At 31.1% G+C, this 21,754-nt stretch overlaps 1 protein-coding gene across 1 annotated transcript in view; it reads right to left on the reverse strand.

Moving 5' to 3' along the window:
* LOC143251680 (uncharacterized) overlaps nucleotides 1-21,754 on the reverse strand; it is an 83,941-nt gene that overhangs the window by 15,315 nt on the left and 46,872 nt on the right. The window contains exons 3-6 of the mRNA XM_076502933.1: nucleotides 12,204-12,267; nucleotides 10,796-10,881; nucleotides 9,384-9,476; nucleotides 1,981-2,040 (exon numbers count right to left, since the gene is read on the reverse strand). Of these exons, the coding sequence (XP_076359048.1) occupies nucleotides 1,981-2,040; nucleotides 9,384-9,476; nucleotides 10,796-10,881; nucleotides 12,204-12,267 (303 nt within the window). The remainder of the gene's footprint in view (nucleotides 1-1,980; nucleotides 2,041-9,383; nucleotides 9,477-10,795; nucleotides 10,882-12,203; nucleotides 12,268-21,754) is intronic.

Genomic DNA, 21,754 nt, shown 5'->3' on the forward strand with positions numbered 1-21,754 from the left:
TTACGTATTATAATTAAAAATAGTTTTTTGTAATTAATCACAAAGCTACACAAAGAGCTATCTGAGCTTTCCACACCACGGGTATCGAAACTCTGCTTTTAGGGTTATAAGTCCGCCGACATACTGTTCTGTCACAGGGAAGTATTTGAAATAGTCTAAAAATAAATAAATTATAATTTAAATTTAGGTATTAATTAAATATAGAAATGTATCAAATTTATGGTGTTTATCAACAAGATTCATACACACGGTTTTATTTCTTAATACAAATATATTTTTATGTGCAATCAATAATACAATTTATAATAATTGTTATTACAAATAATGATTTATTGACAAGTTTTACAAACAAACAGTATTGAGTGTTTTATCTGATCTGGAACTTCTTTGGTATCTTATCGAGGGTTCACTATGAGCGAATTAATTCTGAGATGATGTCGTTACAATTCATTTAACGAAGAGATTCTTCGCTGACCACACGTGAATTTTTTTTTTTACTGCTGAAATTATCTAATCTCTTCGTACTAATACTAATGTCCGATATTAATCCACTGAACTTAAACGGTTTGTAGTCAAATATCTGTAGCTTCCAGATTGCGTTAATCACAGTTATAGCTTCCGAGGTTTATGGCATACCAACTGTAGCAAACCAACAATATTTACTGTCTCTCGGCGTGTCGATTTATAAACATAGGCAAGGTTCTCTAAATTTCAGTTAGCAACAATACTAACAGTTACTGGTGTTTACATATGCACATAATACATTGGTAATTCTTACATTCGACAATCTTCTAGAACTTTAGTGAATAAACGGGAATTTCACAATACCGATTTAACAGTATAAGTTACATGCATTTCTAAATATATATTTGACTGAAACGAGCATCGATATTAAAATACAAATATAACAGTAAATCCGTAACGTTTATATAATTATGCTGCTCATACCATTTTCTACACTTTTAAGAAGATTCTAGTCATTTAGATATTCCTATAACATGAAGATAAAACTCCCTTTTGCCAAACAATAATACGACGTCTAAATTTGAAAACATCGTCTCCAAAAACAGCCCAAATATTTTACCATTTAAAAATAGGGGTATTGAGATATACAAGAAAGTATAGATAAAACATAAGATAAACAAATGTATACGCATTTGGCAACTTACGGAACAACAGAGATTAGTTAAGTCGAAATGATCTTATACATGTACAATATAACAGGTATTAACGTTTTCTGCTATTTTGTTATACAACAAACACCAAATACGTCAGTTAATCAGTATAGTTCACTTAATGTTTTAGCTCTGCTGTGAATATTACTATAAAATATACTATGCTAAGTAAATAGGTATAGCAACAGATAATCTCATTACTTACAATGCGATGAACACCTGCTGAGACATTTATACAACTTGAAACCAAATATTTTTTCTATAATGAAAATTTATATATTATCCATTTTCATTATTATTGAAAAAGCTTACTTACAATGTGATGAACACCTGCTGAGACATTTATACAACTTGAAACCAAATATTTTTTCTATAATGAAAATTTATATATTACCCATTTTCATTATTATTGAAAAAGCTTATAGATTAGTTTCCCTAGTTTTAATCTGTATTACAATTATTCAATATTTTCTTTAATACTTAGCTACAGTATTTATTGGGTAGAAATAATATGATAACTAGGTTAAAAAGCGACTATTTCACTTCATAATATAAACGTTCAAGTTAATATAAATGTGTAATATTTATACGTAATTGACTTAGTATTCTTATTCGTAATTTATTTGATTTTTAATTACTTATTTAATATCAGAAGCAAGAGAAGTGCATATTCTAATGAAATTACTAGTAATAATGATATTAATTCACTACTTTTTATTTAGTATCTTTAATGTACACCATATAACTATATATTAAGTCAATAACAAAACTAAAGAACTGAAAAATGCTTAGAGATTTTACTTACGTTAAGTACACATATTAGAATATCAGTGGCAAAGAAAATCGCCTGACCTGGGTCCATTGTCTGTAACCATAATAATATGTAAAATGTAATTACATTAATAATGTAATTGTAAGCTTAAATAACGCATGAATAGCTCAGTCAATATGACATTTTTGAACTGAAAAATAAGTGAAAAGAAAATAAATAAAAATAGGAAACTGTCCCAGAAAATGCTTGGTTTGTACATTAATGGCTAACAATCACATAATATTTTTCAATCAAAAGTCATCACAAAATATTAAAACAATTCAAAACTTATAGCTTTTGGTATCCAATTAATTTATTTTCGTATCAAAGAAACATATGCATTACACAAATTAGCATTGCAATATTCTTGTTTTCATATACGTGTTTTCACTAAAATAATGAACATGGAAAGCTAAAACCTTCTAGACTTCTGTATGTATAATGGTAAATCACATCAGTAAACTAAATAAAATATACTGTTTATTTATAATATAGATTCACTTTTATGTTTGATGGTTAGATAATTCTGAATTCAAAAGAAAAAGATATTCCTAGTGCTCTTCTCCTCATCTTGAAAACATTTATAAATTTCAATATAAGTAGGTGAAAAAACACTAGTAAACGTCCTAACTTTTCGCTTAGAGTAAATTACTTTCAAATATGAAAATGAAACGTTTTATTACATAAAACATTACATAAAAATTTTCTGTTCACTTACTAATTAAACTAGATAGAAAATAAATATTTACACAGTACAAAATGAATATTAAAAGAGATGTTTCCCCACAGTACTATGTCTGCTGATTTACAGCCCTAGAAACTGGGTTTCGATACTTATGGTAGGTAGAGCACAAATAACCTATGGTGTAGCTTCGTGTTTAACTTTAAACAAACCGACCAAAACAGATCATTATAATTATTTCAAGATTTTAGTTCAAGTTATAATAATCTTAACCTTATTGTACATATCCAAACAAACCAATCTTAAAATAACAGCTTGATACTTTTACTAAGATTTTAAGTAAACTTTTTTATTTTACTAATTAGTTGATTAAACAATGGGTTATATGTGCTCTATCCACTAAGGATTATAAATCCATCGACTTACCGTTGTGCCACAAGGATGCAAATAAACAACTGGAAATAAATAATTAAATAAACCACATAGAATATTGAACTTTAAATTAAAATATTAAATATGAATAATGAAATTTCGAACTATATTTTTGGAACATAAAAAATATTACAGTAGCGTAACAGATACAATATAAAAGAAAAAAATGGGTTTCTCGTTAACAAGAATATGAAAGAAACGTAAGACAAAACATGTAAATATGATTTTTTTTCGCATACTTTATGATATTTCCAGTACATGATTAGGACTCCAATGTTTGGTTTTAAAAATATTGCATACATGGAAAGTTTTCCACAAATCGATGCATTTTGGTTTACATTAAATATGGTTTAAAGCTTATAAGATTAATAAAAACAAATAAAAAGTAAAATCTGAGAAATTAGGCGTTCAATTAATACATTAACACGTTAATAGTATGTCGTGCCCCTCTTCAGATTAATTGTATACTAAATATTTTTCATGCCAAAACAGTTTATTACAAACATATAGGATTTTAGTAAATAAAACATACTTCAATAACATATCTCACTCTTCGTATACGCATGTAAACAGTAAAACATATCTACTTGCAATCTGAGCTATGTAGATAAGTGGGAAGAGCATTGAGTAGCCTAAGTAGACAGTTCTGACCAAAGTTTTCAAAGTAATGTTGATTCTTAATATTAGAATTTAATTTGCAGTTAACCAATGTCCAATGGAATATATGATTTAGCAAAACATTTGCACGCACTCTTAGTTTAGTGAATGATCTCTGCAGTTGCAAAATAGTTGAAGTATGTTGTGGTTATAATTTAGTAGGGAATTTTGGGTACATGGGCAAGACTTTGACAGAGTAGATGATAACGTGACGATTAGGCCTAAAAGCTAACTATTTAATAAATAAGTTCAAAGTTCAAGTAATGGGAGAAATCTAAAAAAAAATAACATTGTTTACGCTGATGTAGAGTTAGAGCATTTGATTTCAAGCCTCAGTCAGCGTCGATTTTTAGAACATTTATTTGTTATACTATTTCACTATATACAAAGTAATATCTTATTTATCTTTCATTTAGTTTATGGAATCAACTCATTCCTCCTTCTGTATTAACATGCATACTTAAAATTGATCCGAAAGAAAAGCTAAGAAGTATCGTCCATATTCTTGTAAATTTCGACAAACGGATTCTCTACATCTTTAATGTTTTTTTAAGTTTATGTTTTTATAAAAGAAGTTTTTATTCTTTATGGACTTATTGTTCCTTAAAGCTTATTGAACCAGACGTGGTTAAGTGCTTAGCTTACCGGAATGTGAAACCGAGGGTCTGTGGTTCGCGTGTTGTTGTTGCAAAATGGTGTTCACAATATGGATCCGTGATCGGTTTTAACAGAGGTGGTCAAATCCAATTATTCAGTTGGAGTAAATTAAGAGTCGGCAGCGGGCGCCGTTGACTTGCTGCATTCTATTTAGTCTGTATGTTCAAAATTACAGACGTCTGACACTGGTAGCCTTTGTGTAGCTTTGTTTAAATATTTGGAATAAATAACAGCTCGCATTTCATATTTCCCTATATTAAATTTATGATTATTATCAATAAGTCGTCGTAAATCTTAGTTAGCTATCGTTTGTTTAAAAAAATCCTTTGTTTGTTTTGGAATTTCGCACAAAGTTACTCGAAGGCTACCTGTGCTAGCCGTCCCTAATTTAGCAGTGTAAGACTAGAGGGAAGGTAGCTAGCCATCACCACCCACCGCCAACTCTTCGACTACTCTCTTACAAACGAATAATGGGATTGACCGTAACATTATAACGCCCCCACGCCTGGGAGGGCGGGCATGTTTGGTGCGACGCGGGCGCGAACCCGCGACACTCGGATTACGAGTCGCGCGCCTTACGCGTTTGGCCATGCCGGGTTAAAAAAATCCTCTCATAACAAAATAGTCATTCATACTAATTGTTCAATTTCATTAAACACACATGTCGTTCGTAGAATACTTTAGAATTAGCATATGCTACAAAATTGTATTGTTCTAACAAGATCAAATGTGTTATACGGATCTGTCGAAGTACTAAAATATATAAAATAACTTTGGTTTCTGCACGAAGAAGACACATATCAGAATTATACATTTATTTTGCAGATTGTTTTCTCTAGATTGTAAAATACGGTTCTAAGTTAGAGAAACATCATTAATAATTTGGTACGCGTAAAACATATAATATAAACACTTTCACGAAGCAACTTGTTTCAGTCGGGTTTATTGTACATTTCTTTATTATAGAGTCGAAAGATAGCACGTGGTGTGAAGTAATTAGTACAGCCTTAAATTCCATATAAATAATCCTTGCAAGCATTCCAACCATATTAACGCATACCGCTTAAAATTAGAAATGTCGTAACTTTCTTTAATACGCAAGCGCTAAAAACTTATTTCGTAGATATAAATAATAAACAAACAAATTTTGAGTATGTTTTGCGTTGAAACCTTTCTTTGTCGAAATGTTCACATTCTGTCATTACATTTTAGGCTAGTAAGATGGAAAGCTGTCCACGTGTTTCACAGTAGATATCACTTGGAATGTCGCTTTCAAACCTCAGGAACTTATTGCTTTTCTTGGTTTCGAATTTTTACTGCTAAATTTTTTGAAAGCCAAAAGAAAAACATTTATTCTCTGCTCAAAGATAAAGCAAGTTGTTCAACTGATAGAACATTCATTTGATTTGCTGATCGTTTACTACGCTTACAAATTTGTGTAGTAGATAAAGTGTACTTTAGATTAAAATATTTTGAAACCTCACCACATCATAAAAGTCAATCTTATTACGCCCGACCATGCTTTATCTATCGTGCAACAACCAAGAAGCATAGTCTTCATTGAAAAAGCTTCCGTTGTAAAACTATCATGTCCGAAGCACACCGTTCTTCTCTCACACTTTCTATAGTCTATCTAGTGAATGATAATTTCTAAGCACTCACAGCTAGGTAGTTAAAGCACTCGACTTGTTATCTAAGGGTAGCAGTTGGGACGTTATAATGTGATGGTCAATGCCATTATTCGTTGGTAAAAGAGTAACGGATAGCGCAGATAGCCCTCGTGTAGCATTGAGCGAAATTCAAAAAGAAACAAAACAAATCTTTCTAAGTGCCTGTATCAATGATACAAACGCACAGGTGACTCGACTGTTATATTTTCGTATAGAATGGCATGGATACCCATCCTTTTGCTGCTCGAGTTGTGTGATATTGTGGAAGCAGCTTGTGTGCACATGACTTGAATTATTCTTGATTATGTTATATACCGATTCATCGAGTGCGTGGACGACTTTTGCTACCAACCTTTATGTTAGTTGCTTCTTGTTTGTTACAAAATGTTGGATTGGGTACTGCTTTATGCAAGTCTTTACCTGGGTGGTCGTGGCACCTCAATCTGATCCCTATTCTTTTGTTTTCCAATACTATTATATATAAGTGGTATTCGTCTTAAAAATCTTAAATATCCGATCTAAGTATATTGTTATGATATTAATAGATGAATATTTTACATCAGAAGGATCTGTTGCATACTGTTCCAAAAACCGATCAACTGACATCACGCTGCTACAAAGAAGACGATATCATAAAACAGTCCCGATACATTCCGTTCCACTGTAGTTTTACATCACTTGTGGTTCTCAAGTGACTTGGTGATTTATATCTTCAAAATTGTTTGAAAATAGCATACTTCACGTTGTTTACAAGACAAGATAAATACACATATACTTATTAAATGTTAAATTCGATTCTGTACTTAATACTTCAGTTAAAAAAATATAATATGAATAAAACAAGTTATAATACTAAGTGAAAAACTTGAAAACCCTAAGCAAAAAAAAAATTAATTTTATAATATAAATAAGTAAATAGGCAAAAAGCAACATTCTATTACATCATCATCAATTCTCGTGCTCAGATCCGGAATTTAAAGCCCCAGAATGGTTCACAGAGGCCAAATATTGATAAATACCATAAATTATATCAAACTACTTATAAAAATACCCAATGGGATACGTTAAACATCTGCTTATGATACCAAAAAAGGTGTCTCAAATAACAAACTTGTGATTGAGTGCATAACCACAGTTTCAAAAATGACCTACAGAAATTCCAGAGGGTAGCCAGGAACAAAACGTCTGATGCCAAGTTCGGATTCAGAGATCCTACAAACCTACTCCTGAACCTCTATCACGATTGGGTAACCTACAGGAGACGTTCTAATATCCTTTGGTGTCCGCTTTAATACACCATACAATAAAGACATTTTCTATCAGGAGTCAGTTTTCCAAATTTGATTCTTCTAGCTTTATTTTAACGGTGAGAAAATGAAAGGTAAAACATATTCTCAAGAGCACAGCTTGAATTAATATAGGATAGAAATATTAGAGGTAGGGAGATATGTAGTAAGCAATGATGACTATCAAACACCACACTCCTTTTATGAATGTATAAACCTAATCGTATAAGACTATGCATATAAACTGAGTAAATCTTGATAGCAATCACTTATAATGATACAGTTAACAACTTCCTTTGTTCCAAAAATATATATAGTTTTACTTAAGTGAGAATATTCATAATATCTTCCCATTTATTCACTAAAAGGTTTTTCATCCTATGTGTAATCTTTAAACGAGTAGAAAATATTTAACTTCATATCTAAAAAAAATAGATATGAACTAAAAATATGTAAAATATTTTTTATTAGTTGTTTTACAAAAGTGTTGATAATGCAATTTTTTTTAGTTCAAGCAGACAAAACAGTAGTATTATAAATATAACTATGAATCGCAAAAACGTATTTAAGAAAGTAAAAATTAGTCCTTATCAAATTATAATGTTTCCTTCAAAATTAATTGAATTACAAAACTCTCAATATGAGAGTTGTTTCAACTATTTTCGTTATATATTTTAATTGTTTTTTGCTTTTATCTGCCGTTTTTTAAACTTCTTATTTTCATAAAAACACATATAATATTTAATGTGGAAATTACAACAGCTCCTTGTTTTCTTTTCAGAAAACCTACTAGATACTCCCTCTCTATACGGCCGCCTTCTCTCATCTTCTTGTACGTAGTTTAGATCACAATGGCACTATTAATGATGTGTTAGGCGATTTGAAAAAAAGGCTGATTTTTTTTTACTCTGTATAGTTTTACACAGTGTTATCAGATATGCTCGTTTAGTTTGGCGGACGCCAGGTATTTTAGTACAGTTATTCATGTGTATAGTGATTTCTTTCACATAGAGGAAAAAGACTTTCCAAGAGTATCAGCTCTTACACATTCTCTAATAATGTAAATTTAATCTTAAGTAGACGCATTTCTTTTTTAACTCTTTTTTAAAACCTTCCTTTGCTCTGGGAAAAAAGTTTTGGTATTTTAATTTTTGACAAAAAGTTAACATAGTACTATAGATAAATACCCATTTTATGGAAGATAAAAACAAATTTCAATAATAGGAAGACATATTTAGCCACTATATTATACTTTTGTTCTAACTATTTTCCTTTCATAACCTAGAGGTTAAGGAATTCAACTCGCAATACACGACACGCTGTATCAAAACCTGTCGTTGAATGTGTTTGCTTTTTCAGTATCACTATTCTTTTGTAAAAGGTAGCCCAAGAGCTGATCGTTGGTGGGGTTGATTACCCTCCTTCAGTTTAACTTATCACTTCAGAATGGCAAAAGGGTATTGGAAATAATATAGGCGAGTTGTTTTGTACGAAATTCAACAAACTATAAGAACCCATAATTTTTTGTATTTTATAATCTTTATAAGCAGCCTTTTCTAGCTGAAGGAACCACGTAATGTTCATTTCGAATAATGTTTAGCTATTAATAAAGAATTATTCAAGATAATCCTATAAACTATAGTAATAGTAGCCGTTCTAGGTAAGTTTAATCAATGATGTTTTGGTGCCTTTGTTATGCTATATTTGATTTTCTTCAGTAATGTAAGACTTTGTTCATTTTTTTTTTGAATTTATTGAAGATCACTTTCCCCTTCTCATTTTCAATAAAATTACGAATATTTTCTATAAGGCTTCGATACGCTCTCGTTGCTCTTTATAAGTTCATCATACATAAACAAAAAAATTCTATCTGCTACCTCAAAGCATATGAAACGATATGCTGAGGTCTGTGCTCGCCCTCTCTGATTAGTTTTGTAAAGTCAGAATTATACACATAAACTAAAATTATTACAAAATATGTGTCATACAACAGAAACAGTTTAATGAACTCACCGCGTCATTGAACAGGTAGAAAAGAGAGATTATATTTATTAATGTTGTGATTGTAACAGAAAATATCCAAGGAAGTAACATCAGTCGATAGTCCTGTAGGAAGAAAAAAATATTTATATTACATTCTAAGATAAGTGTCGATGAACTGTACTTTTCTTAAATAATGCACAGTGTCATAACAAGAATACGGTATTACGAGAATCAAATTGTTTAGGTGTGCTAACATTTCGTTTTATAAACAAACGGCAACGTGCTAAAATTAGGTATGCTTACATTTTATTTCATTGTGGATAAAGTAATTTGAAATTGTTTTATCGCATTACAATTTAAATTTTATTGTTTTAATTATTGATATTTATTCTAATCCACTAGATTGCACCATCTTTACTTTCACTCGTGCATCACAGCATTATTAAAATTTTCATTATCAAAATAGATTTTACTGTTAAAGAGAATAATTTCAAAGAAATTGGGATGTTGTGGCTAAGTAAATAAATTAATAAATTTAAATCATCTTGTCATTTTATTTACATTATAAAATAACACAAAAATTGTTTGATTGCTTTAAAGCAAAGCCACATTGGAATATCTGCAGTGTCCACCACGGGGAATTGACCCCCGGCTTTTAGCATTGTAAGTCTTTAAAGTTATCAGTATTTGGATGAGAGACAAAAAATATGTATGATAAAATTTCATGAGCCAGGTTGTTAGAGCGCTCGACTCACAAACTGTAAGTCGCAGACTCGAACCTCTGTTTTTGAATATGTTTGTCAGTTATGGGGACGTTATAAAGTATTACTCGATCCCACTTTTCTTTCATCAAAGAAGAGATCAAGGGTCGGAAATGTTGACTAGCTGCCTTTTTTTTTAGTTTATTAATGCTAAATTATGGACGGGTAGTAAAGATAGTTCTTCAGTAACTTTGTACAACAATTCAAACCAGATGAATATTCCATGCAATTTTGTTGAATTATTTTTCAAGACGAAATATAAGCAATTTATTACAATTAAAAACATGTTTATTGGATTGTTAAATCACTGACATTCTTACAGTAATGAATCTAAGTTATCGAACATATCTAAGTACTTAGAGGAAATAGGATTAATTGATCCATAAGCATTAAGCTACACAATGGGCAATCTGAGGTCTGATCACCACCAGATTCGAAACTTGGTTTCTAGCGTTGCAAGCCCACAAATATTCTACTGTGCCAGTGGGGGGGGGACGGTATTAGGGACATGCTCAATAGTTCTAGCCAATGAATCAGAAAAATTAGTAATTATTATTAATTTATAATTACTATAAAAATTTTATATTAATGTGTAATATATACTGAATAAAAAGTAGTGATAATTTAAGTGTACACAAAGTTAACATTTTCCTTGGACCAATAATCTCGAACTATGCTTACCAAAAACAATCCAACGAGAAGAATTACCGATGACGCAACACAGAGTCCAGCAAACACAATAATTAGAAGACTAAGAACCAAAAGCTCTGAAAATAATAAGAGCAACAATAGAATTATGTCTACAATTCAAACCATTCTTCATTTCTTCAGATTTATACGCTTATGAGTTTCTAACACCATAGTATTAAAAATATACATTGTTCATTTACCGAAACCATATATTTATGTACTGAGGCATTACAATTTCTATACACATCCTATAAAATGTTTGAAACAGTTAAAATGAAAATAGTCTCATTTTCAATAATAAAAAGAAGTAAATTTAACGATTTTAGAAAGAAACAATGAAGAAAACTTTATAAAATAAAATTTCAAAATTTCTTATATTAACCAGCAGACGTTGAGAAATAAAACTAGAAAGATATTCTAAGTATGGAAATATTCACAATGAAAAAAATTAGAAAGTAAAATAATTTAAAAATACAGACTTTAAAACTATAGTCTAAATATTTACCAGTTTCAATCCTGTTTTGTTAGATTTTAAGTTTTTATAAGTCACGAAAGTATGTTAACTTAGAAGTTTACCAGTATGAAAAAATGTTAAATTGGTTTACTCGTATAACTTGTGATATTCATTTAACACAATCAATATACAACTTAAACTTCAAATACTTATTGTTGCAAAAATAAAAAAAAGTTAAGGAGTTCCAATTACATTTGTTCTGGTCATCACCAAGTAAAATAAAAATAAACAAGATAACAGTATACAATATTGTATTAAACAACTCCTTCCAAAACCCCTTTGTACGTGTTAATTTGAACGTAACGTTCTGTTTAAATGAAATAACACCAATAAATAAATTAACTGTATTAAATGTACTATTGTAGTTTTATTCTACTTAGGCATGTACGTTTTAATGTTGAAAATGTAATAAATATTTTGTTTCTACAATAATATGTATTCGCAGTTTAATTGATACATTGATTGTATTAAATGTAGTTTTCGAGATCAAAGGAGTTAAATTGCGTATCAAAGTGTAGGTAACTCTGTTAAAATTATCGACTGACATTAACTTGTAACATTTTAAACCTTAAGCCAGGGTTCTTGAAACTTTAATAGAGGACATGATACAAAACCCAGCAAATCAGAGTAAATCGGAAAAATCCCATTCGTACAATGCTTTGTAACTTTACCAAAATGTCATACTTCAGTAATTACTGAAGAAACACTTTCGTAAAGTAAAAAAAAAGTTTTAGAACCTAAGAAAAAGCACATGAGTATGTGGCGTACAATACGTGTGGCATCTTTAAATAATGACTAATTAATATATATTTATAATCATAATTCGTAAATCAGAGTAATGCTAGTCACTCATAATTATCCAAATAAAATCAGGTGTTATATTACCTGAAGAATGAAGAACATTATTTACATGTAGTGATCCTGTAATGGCGATAATAGAGTAGAATATCTATGAAGAATAGTAAAACAATTAATTACAAAATAAATCACAGAACTATCAGTCTATTATATGTTTCACAAGTGAAAAAGGACACAAAATAATAAAGGTAAAATAATACAGTAAAAACAAATAAAACGTTATTGTCGGGCTTAGAAAGTGCGATTGCTCATCACATACATTGTTCTTTCTTACACATAAATAACTACAACAGAGTTAAACGGTTATAAAATGAACTAATCTGGAGATCCTACCAGCACCAAACAACAAGAAATATTTCAATGGAGTCTCAAAATTGGTAAATAGAAAGGGGAGGTATCTCTAATGAATATATTGAATCTCCTACTTATTTATTAAGCCTGGTAGTTTTGGAATTGTTTATGATCAACCTGAGCATAAATAATTCAATAGAACTATAAACATATTTATTTACAAAAGTTTAAGCTATATTCGTATATATAAGTATAAGTATATAAGTAACATAAAATATGCTGATTTAAGATTAGGTATGTTGACGTTTTGGCTATCGTAACTAGATAGCTTCGTGACTGGCCCAGCATGGCCAAGCGTGTTAAGGCGTGCGACTCGTATTCTGAGGGTCGCGGGTTCGCATCCCGGTCGCGCCAAACATGCTCGCCCTCCCAGCCGTGGGGGCGTTATAATGTGACGGTCAATCCCACTATTCGTTGGTAAAAGAGTAGCCCAAGAGTTGGCGGTGGGTGGTGATTACTAGCTGCCTTTCCTCTAGTCTTACACTACTAAATAAGGGACGGCTAGCACAGATGGCCCTCGAGTAGCTTTGTGCGAAATTCAAAAAAACAAAAAAACAAACAAGCTTCGTGATTTGTACTTGTAGTCGAGTGGTTGAAACTTTGATGCTGGCCTTGGACAAAATATTTTACCCACTTTCTCCAGTTTACCTATCTGCAACGGAATGACATCCCATCCCGGTAGAAAATGGATCAACATTCTCATTTAATTTTGCCACTTGAAACTGGAATTAGAAAGCACTGGCTCCATATGCCTTGCAAAGGCACGGCAAAGACGTATTAACTGCCTAATTGTTGGCGTAGTATACATGAAATGATTATTTAAAAAATAAGATGGTAAGACATTTTTTAAACATAAAATCCAACAAATAAAGGGCAACGTACAATGTATATTGCATTAATGTATTTTTTTTTGAAAAGCGTAGATGTCAGCTAAATCAAAACCTAAGGCTTAGAAACTAATGTAGCAAAAATATGTATAATGATGCTGGACTATTGTCACTATAAATATTCTATCAAATGCCAGAAACAGCTACAATAAAATTTAGAGTGAAAGGAAGCTTAAATTGTTTAACATTAAACAATCGAACATATAGTGTAAATTAATTTTAAACAGAAGGATGTTTGTTTGTTTGTTTTCGAATTTCGCACAAAGCTACTCGAGGGCTATCTGTGCTAGCCGTCCCTAATTTAGTAGTGTAAGACTAGAGGGAAGGCAGCTAGTCATCACCACCCACCGCCAACCCTTGGGCTACTCTTTTACCAACGAATAGTGGGATTGACCGTCACATTATAACGCCCCCACGGCTGGGAGGGCGAGCATGTTTGGCGCGACTCGGGCGCGAACCCACGACCCTCGGATTGCGAAGCGCACGCCTTAACGCGCTAGGCCATGCCAGGCCTAAACAGAAGCAAAGAAAATTACTGCTGAAACTGCATCGCAGAATGTTACACTTGATTTTAATCATTTTTAATATTATTTTATAGAACCACTTGACAGAAAAACAAACTGAAATTACGTCAAATATTAACGTTTTAACATTAACAAAACTTAGAAATTAGTCAAAATAATATCAAGCCTAATCACACAAATATATATACTAGAGTATAAAAGTATATCAGAATCGATCCGCTGTCATGGTTTATTGAAGCTATTTGCTTTTCCATGTATTTTATTTTATATTTCAGTTTATTATTGCGTTTTCTAAAAACAGCTAAACAATTCAAACAATTAGTTTAACACACGCAAAAAATAAAAAAATAAAAAGTTGATATTTTCCAGTTTGTGTTCATATAATTGAACAACGCACACCATGTAAGTTCAAATAAACACTAGTTTTATACATGAAAAACTAAAATAAAATTACCTGTGTTCTATGGTCACTTCGTAGTAATGTACGTTAAAGATAGAGTCGTAAAACCACTCATATTTATTCAATTATATCAATTCACTGATTGTAAACGTTAAACTCATACAGAACATACACACAATTAATAGGATAAAAAACTTGGAATGAAAAATTGCAGTTAACATTAAGACGCAGTTTCCTCAGATCATTAAAAAAGGTTACAGTGTAATAGCAGAAATGTATTAAAATTCGCATTTACTTTTGAATGTAATTATGAAAATACCATTGCAAAACTGCAATGTATAGTTAACCTTTATTTTGACTAATCAAAACATTGACAACTAACCGAATACAAATTTCTGCATTTACAAAAGAATCAGAGATATAGCAGATAAAACACTTTCATTGTCATATTCTTTGCGCTTTAGTTCATTATTCTATTTCAATCTTAGTTGATTAATAAAACAGTGCTTGAATCATTCATTGGTTTGGATGTCACTTCTACAAGAAATATATTATTTCTATTCTTAAACAAATTTTTTGTTAACAGAAAGGAATATTAATTGCTTATAAGTAATTTATTCTCTACTAATGTACATACACATGAATATACATACGTATTATTAAAACATACCTACTGGATTTTGAAAAATTGCTATTTGTGAGACTGTTTTTCAAAGTGTTTTTTCTTTTTTTTCAACTGAATATACTTTGATAAAAATCCACCTAGTCAATCTTGGTTAAAAGCGTTATAAATTTGTATATGATGGAAAAAAGTTAATTTTTGTTTCCTCACTTCATTCATGGGGGGGAGGGAGAAAAAGCCGGACATGCTCAAAGTCCGTCGTAGAAGGAAACATAATATGACCTCTTTCTGATTTATATTTGCACTAATTTTTAACTCTAAGTAGAATCGTACCTGAAAACAAATTGATAAATAAATAAAACTTAAATACACATATATTCATTAAAAATAAATGAATAAATCTAAATATCAAATGGTTTCATGTCAGAATCTATAAATACTAAGTCTTGGCTGTGATCTATAATTCCAATGTCGTAGAGTTGAAGGGGAGAGGGGGTTGGAGATGGCCTTGAGAAAACGTACTTTCACCGACAGGACGCCAAAAGTACTACACGGCTAGTATCAAAAATCGAGCATTCATTAAAAAAACAAACATTTTATAAGCTGCACGCATACACACGCTGTGTGGCACAAATGCGTTAATTAAGAGCATATTGTTTTTTTTTTCCTTTTTAGAAAAAAATTCACGGTAATCTTCTTAAAGACATTGAACATTATTATTTAATCTTTTAACAATTAGTTTCTGTGTTAACAGCAACAAATGTGTTTAAACAAGGATGTTTGGGCTATTTAATTATTACATTGAGTTATACGGAGCATTCGAGTTGGAATTCTGAGCATCAACAAAAGACAAGTGACTCATAAAAAAAACTGTGTACTTGAGGATTATATCAATTCCAAATTTAAAAAGCCGTAATCCATGACACCTTTACTTCAACAAATTCGTTTTGTTCTTGAATTTCGCGCAAACCTACACGAGGGCTACCTGCGCTATCCGTCCTTAATTTAGTAGTGTAAAACTAGAGGGAAGGTAGTTAGTCATCACCACCCACGGCCAACTCTTAAGCTACTCTTTTTCCAACGAATAGTGGGACTGATTGTCACAATATAACGACCTCACGGCTGAAAAGGCGAGCGTATTTGGTGTGGCGAGGATTCGAACCCGAGATCATCAGAATACGAGTCGAGGGCTCTAACCATCTGGGCATACCAGAACCTAATTCAACAAGATCTTTTTAAAAAGTGTGTGTACAATTCCTTTTAGCATTCCATTATACATATTACAACACATAAATCAATAACTTTACGAAAACAGTGTATGCGAAATTTATTATCCTACGCCTAGCTCAACCAAAACGACATCCATGTCAGTCAATGTACACATTGCACTATAGACAACATCATATGCAGCAAGGGCTCGTGTACCCCGCTGGTACAGCGGTAATTAAAGATTTACAACGCTAGAATCAGAGGTTCGATTCCCCTCGATGGAGTTAGTACATAGCCCCATATGGCTTTATTATAAGGAAACACACACACTCTCTCTCAACGGCTAAACCTCCAGTAAGAATTCACCATTAAGGAGAACAAAGACTCTGACAGAGCCTATCGAACACCGCTAAGACATTTTTTCAACTTTTTCATCTAGTTTCCTAACTCTGTTTTTTTTCAAACCATGCATTAATGATTTTTTAAAATAATGCATAGACAGTGTCATTCAATTTTTTCCACTCTTTTATGAATAAAAATCGTTTGAAAAGTTACTATTTTATTACTAATTGAATTATGCGAATCTCATTTTTACACATCACAATTGTAATGTTTTCCTGAAGCACGATACTAAATAAATAACGACTTAGTTTTACGGGATTATTTGATATATATATATATATATATATATAAGAAAAACAAAGTTACTAAGATCTCCCTTATAAACTTACTCTTTCAATTTAATTTTCAATTAAGAAAATTTGGCATTTCCGCATTCTGGGAATGCATGAGTTAAATTAATGGAATTATCATATAGATCAAATATAGATATTTGTATGTGCGAGATTAAAAATGTTGATAATTATGAATTAACACATGCAATACAAACATTTTATTTAAAATTTAAGTAGGTATTCAGAATAAATTTGAAGAAAGGGACACTTTTTTCTATACCTTATTGTTAAGGTGGTCTAATAATAAATCATTTGTGATTATGTTATTTCTATCCAAGAACGTAAACTGTCTGCACTAGTATTGTCAGCATGTTTCTGTGGTACATTTCAATAACTTTTGAATTTTTAACTCTATCATAATAATTTCGACTTTACTCATTACATCACTTAATTACTCACGTGACTGCAGAGGTTGTCATAAAACTTGAAAAAAACATTTCCTTCTTATAAATTTTATCCACGCGACATTTTCCTTGTTCATGTCCTTGTTTTTCAAATTCACCTACCTCTTTTCAATTCCTATTAGTTGGTTCATGACCAATATAATTTTTGATTCCTGTTTCTTCGATAAAACGATTTTTTTTTTCTGCTCAAAGTAAAGGAAACTAGTTGACAAACAATGGTCTATCCGTTAATGGAGGAGATAAAAAACTTATGTGAAAATGCATAGTTTAGGAAAATTTGGGAACATTTAAAAGTAAAGAAGAAAAAAGTTAAGCAAACAATGTCCTCTCATATGCCAATCAATCTAATAAATAGTATTTGATTGAAATGGAAATATGGAATATTCTATAATCTAAGCATGTAACTCACTGAGAATAAAAATCACTGAAGAAACTAAAGTATATTAGTAATTAGAATTTCTGTTCAAAAGAAAATTATATAAAAATCGGAGACAGAAATAATGATAAATGATTGAAATCAATTGAGCCTGACTAGGAGTAAATAACGCCTAAGATCAATACAACAAACAAAATTTAACAATCATACATAATTAAGTTAAAATATAACGTTTTTAATCTATGCTTGACTCGCAACGTTAAAAAACTAACTGTTTTTTAAAATAAAAAAGCACATCAGTGATCCTTCTTTTTACAATTCCAGCCATATAGCTTAATATACTTATAGACCAACCACACCATTGCAAACGATATAATTTCCATATCAAACTTCACACTTAAAGTTTTTAACGTAGACGTATTAAACAGGTTATTAGCACCTTCTAAAGGATCATTATATAAGTCACAACAAAGCACATTCTAAGTGAATCATTTATGTACAAAAGGCGTATTATAACTGAAGATAAAGCCTGAATTCAAAGAACAATGTGTTACTTAAAAAGGGAATTCAAACATTTATCTATTAATAACTTAAATAAGTTTTTGGAAACACAATATTCTTAGTTAAAGTAAAATATTTTTGCACCTCATGAATAAAATTTCTCAGAAAAATTGTATACTTATTCCATGGCCCCCCGGTAGCATAGCGGAATGTTTGGGGACTCACACCGCCAAAAACCGGGTTTCGATGCCCGTGGTGAGCAGAGCACAGATAGCCCTTCGTGTAACTTTGTGCTTAATTCTAAACAAATAAACAAACAATACAACTTAGGGAAAGTACCAAAAATTAAACTTATTCTATGAATTATTATATGACTAAAGTTGTATGAAACTTAAAACGCCAGAAACAAGATTTCGATACCTGTGGTGGAAAGAGCACATATAGTCCTTTGTGTAGCTTTGTGTTTAATTTCACACAATAACAACATAACCTAAAAACGAAGAGAGCACTTTTAGTTAACCGTAACTCCCGTTCATATCACTCTGTTTGGAAGATTAAACTGTACAAGAGCGGAAATATGTGGTAAGAAAAGAATAATAGCGCCCTTCACAACGAACCTTTAACTTGTTCTGTACAAGAAAGATTCGAACTTGAAAAAAGTGAGCGTTTCTACAGAAAGGATTTATATGTTTCTGTAATGTACTAAATAATTCTAGTTTGGTTTTAATACGACAGAGCAGAGTATTGTCTCCCCTTTTCCAAGAATCTTTTTGAGTTAACAAATACATAGGCCTATAGATACAAACATAAGATGTGTATAATAGTACACTGATGTTTCGAATTTTCTATCTTATTCCACATTGTACGTTGGAATCAAATACAGGAATATTTATGCCAATTGTATAGGTAGTGATGGAAGTCAGATGTTTTTTATGTGTAAAAACATGGATCAGCCTTGGTAACTGTGAGAAATGTTTTCCTACTGTGGAGAAGAAATCTCATGTTAGAAGTGATTTATCCGTTGTTAAATATTTTATTTTTATTTTGGTAAAATAAGTCACAATGTCAGCCTTGGGGGAAATATGTAAGCAAAAACAAAAGCAATTGAAACAAAGGAGAAAAAATGACACAAAATAAATTTATCGATTCCAATAACTGATACAAATTGCCACTTGAGAGTAATGTTACATCTGCGAAGAGTTTTGGGTAACTGACCAGTGAGATTTTCTTGTTTTACATTCTACTTTAGTCTTGAAGTCTTTGTATACAACGACGAAAAAAACAAACAAAAATAGAATGGTGAAATTTATAGCAATGTAGATCCAAAAGTAATCATTTTATTTGCACTATGAACTTAATGTTATCGAAATCGTTGTTCATTACCATTAGGATTCATTCTGCTCTTTGATAGATTAATCGCTTCCAGTGAGTAAAGCCAGGTGGTTAAAGCATTCGACTCGTAATCTGAGGGTCGTGAGTTCGAATCCCCGTCACACCAAACATACTTGCCCTTTTAGCCGTGAGGACATTTTAATGTCACGGTCAATCCCACTATTCGTTAGTAAAATGTAGCTCGAGAGTTAGCGATGAGCGGTGATGACAAGTTATCTTCCCTCTAGTCATACACTGCTAAATTAGGGACGGCTAACGAAGATAGCGAGTAAAAAATAAGGTTAAAGAATTAAAATTTCAATAATGTAACAGAAAAGAAGGTTAAAAATCGGAATAGGAACTCTTTTTGTAATATGACACTTACCGCTGTACGTGAAATATGTTAGGCCCTACAGGTGGATACAAGTAATTATTTTCCTATGGCACTAACATTTTGTTATGTAGGCTTCTTTTTGTATATGGTGTTTTACGTATTATTATTTATCCAGGACGAGTCTACAATTCATTGCAATTTCAAATAGCAATATGAGTTGAATTGTAATATAAATATTTAGAAGTTATTTACATGTAAAGAGATATCAAATTTATCATGTGTGCCAACAAAACTGATACACACAGTTTTTTTAACCTATTAACTCAAATATACCTGAATATACAAACAATAATAAATTTATAATAACGGTTATTACAAAGTGTTATTACGAAAATAATTTATATATAAATGTTTTACAAGCTTACAAACAACACTGAGTCTTCTATCTGGCATGAAACTGGATATTTTATCTACGGTTCACGATGAGAGAATTAGTTCCGAGTTGATATCAGTACAGTTCACTTAACGGGTATCTAGCTAGTTCTCTATTCTTGGGTAGTCACGCGCAGTTTACAAGCTGACTTTTAAACAACGAAGATATCTAATGTCCTCGTAGAAATATTAACTTTCAAAGTTAATTCCCTGAAGTTAAACAGTTTATAATATTCGAAATATTTGTAGTTTCTCGATTCATAAATATCTATTACTGTTATAATGTTCGACGCTTACAGTATATTAACTGTAGCAAACCAATAATATAAAAGTGTCTCTTCGCATTGTGTTGGTTACCTTTTATAAGCTTAAGAGAATATTTTCTAGATATTTCAAGTAAGGAAACAGTACTGGCATACATATACCTATTGTTGATTCTTACTCTTGAGAGTCGTCTACAAATATAGTGAATGATTGAGAATTTTGCAACACATATTTAACAGCATATTTTCAACTAAAACAATTATCGATATTAAAATAAATATACCTTAATAAATCCGTTACAGGTGAAACACAATTTTTATGATTTGAAGAGGGGTGCTATGGATTCTTCGAGTCGCACAGAAGCCAGATATAAACGAAGGGATGTAAGGAAAGGGCTTTCGGTGTTTATGTGACAAAGAGGCTATTGAACTAATTTAGTGTTCATATATAAGGTGCAGAAGAGTGAGATATTGATTAATATGTGATAGTTCCGGTTATATATGAGCATATATAACCTACAACAAGTTCATCCTATCTATCACGTTATCTATTAATTTTTTATCTTTTTTGTCTAATTATTTATTATTATAGGTGAGGCAAATTCTTTTGTTAGCTTTCTTAACTATACCAGCTATGCTGTCGATGACTCGAAGTCACGAATGGCGCAATGATACCTGGACTTCGCAGTGGCAAGTGTGATACTACAGAATTCTATAATTAGAATGAAGAGAGGCTGTGCTTTGGTTGGTGCTAAAGTCTCCTTCATCGTATAACTATAGTTATATATAATTATAATTTATAACTTAACTATACTACATTTACTTCAAGTTTCTATAAAAAGTAACTAAGTTAGAGTTGATAATTGATAATGGAAGAAACATTTTCGAGTTCAGAATTTAACAGATTCAGGAAGAAACAATGTGAAGTATTTATTCCAAACATTTATACAAATGTAATAAATGGGGAGTTTCTAAGAACTTTGGCCAATTAATTCTAATTTTGTTTCATAAATTTGGAGAGACATTATTGTGAAAAGGAAACTATGAATAACTTAATTTTATTAAAAATAACAACTTCATTTGTATAATACGTACACAAGTTTTGTGAACAAAAAAGTTATATCATGTTATAAATCATACATTTTGAGACCACCGTCGATAAGTAAAACC

This window comes from Tachypleus tridentatus, chromosome 6, assembly GCF_004210375.1.
Source record: "Tachypleus tridentatus isolate NWPU-2018 chromosome 6, ASM421037v1, whole genome shotgun sequence".
In the NCBI taxonomy this organism is placed as follows: Eukaryota; Metazoa; Arthropoda; class Merostomata; order Xiphosura; family Limulidae; genus Tachypleus; species Tachypleus tridentatus.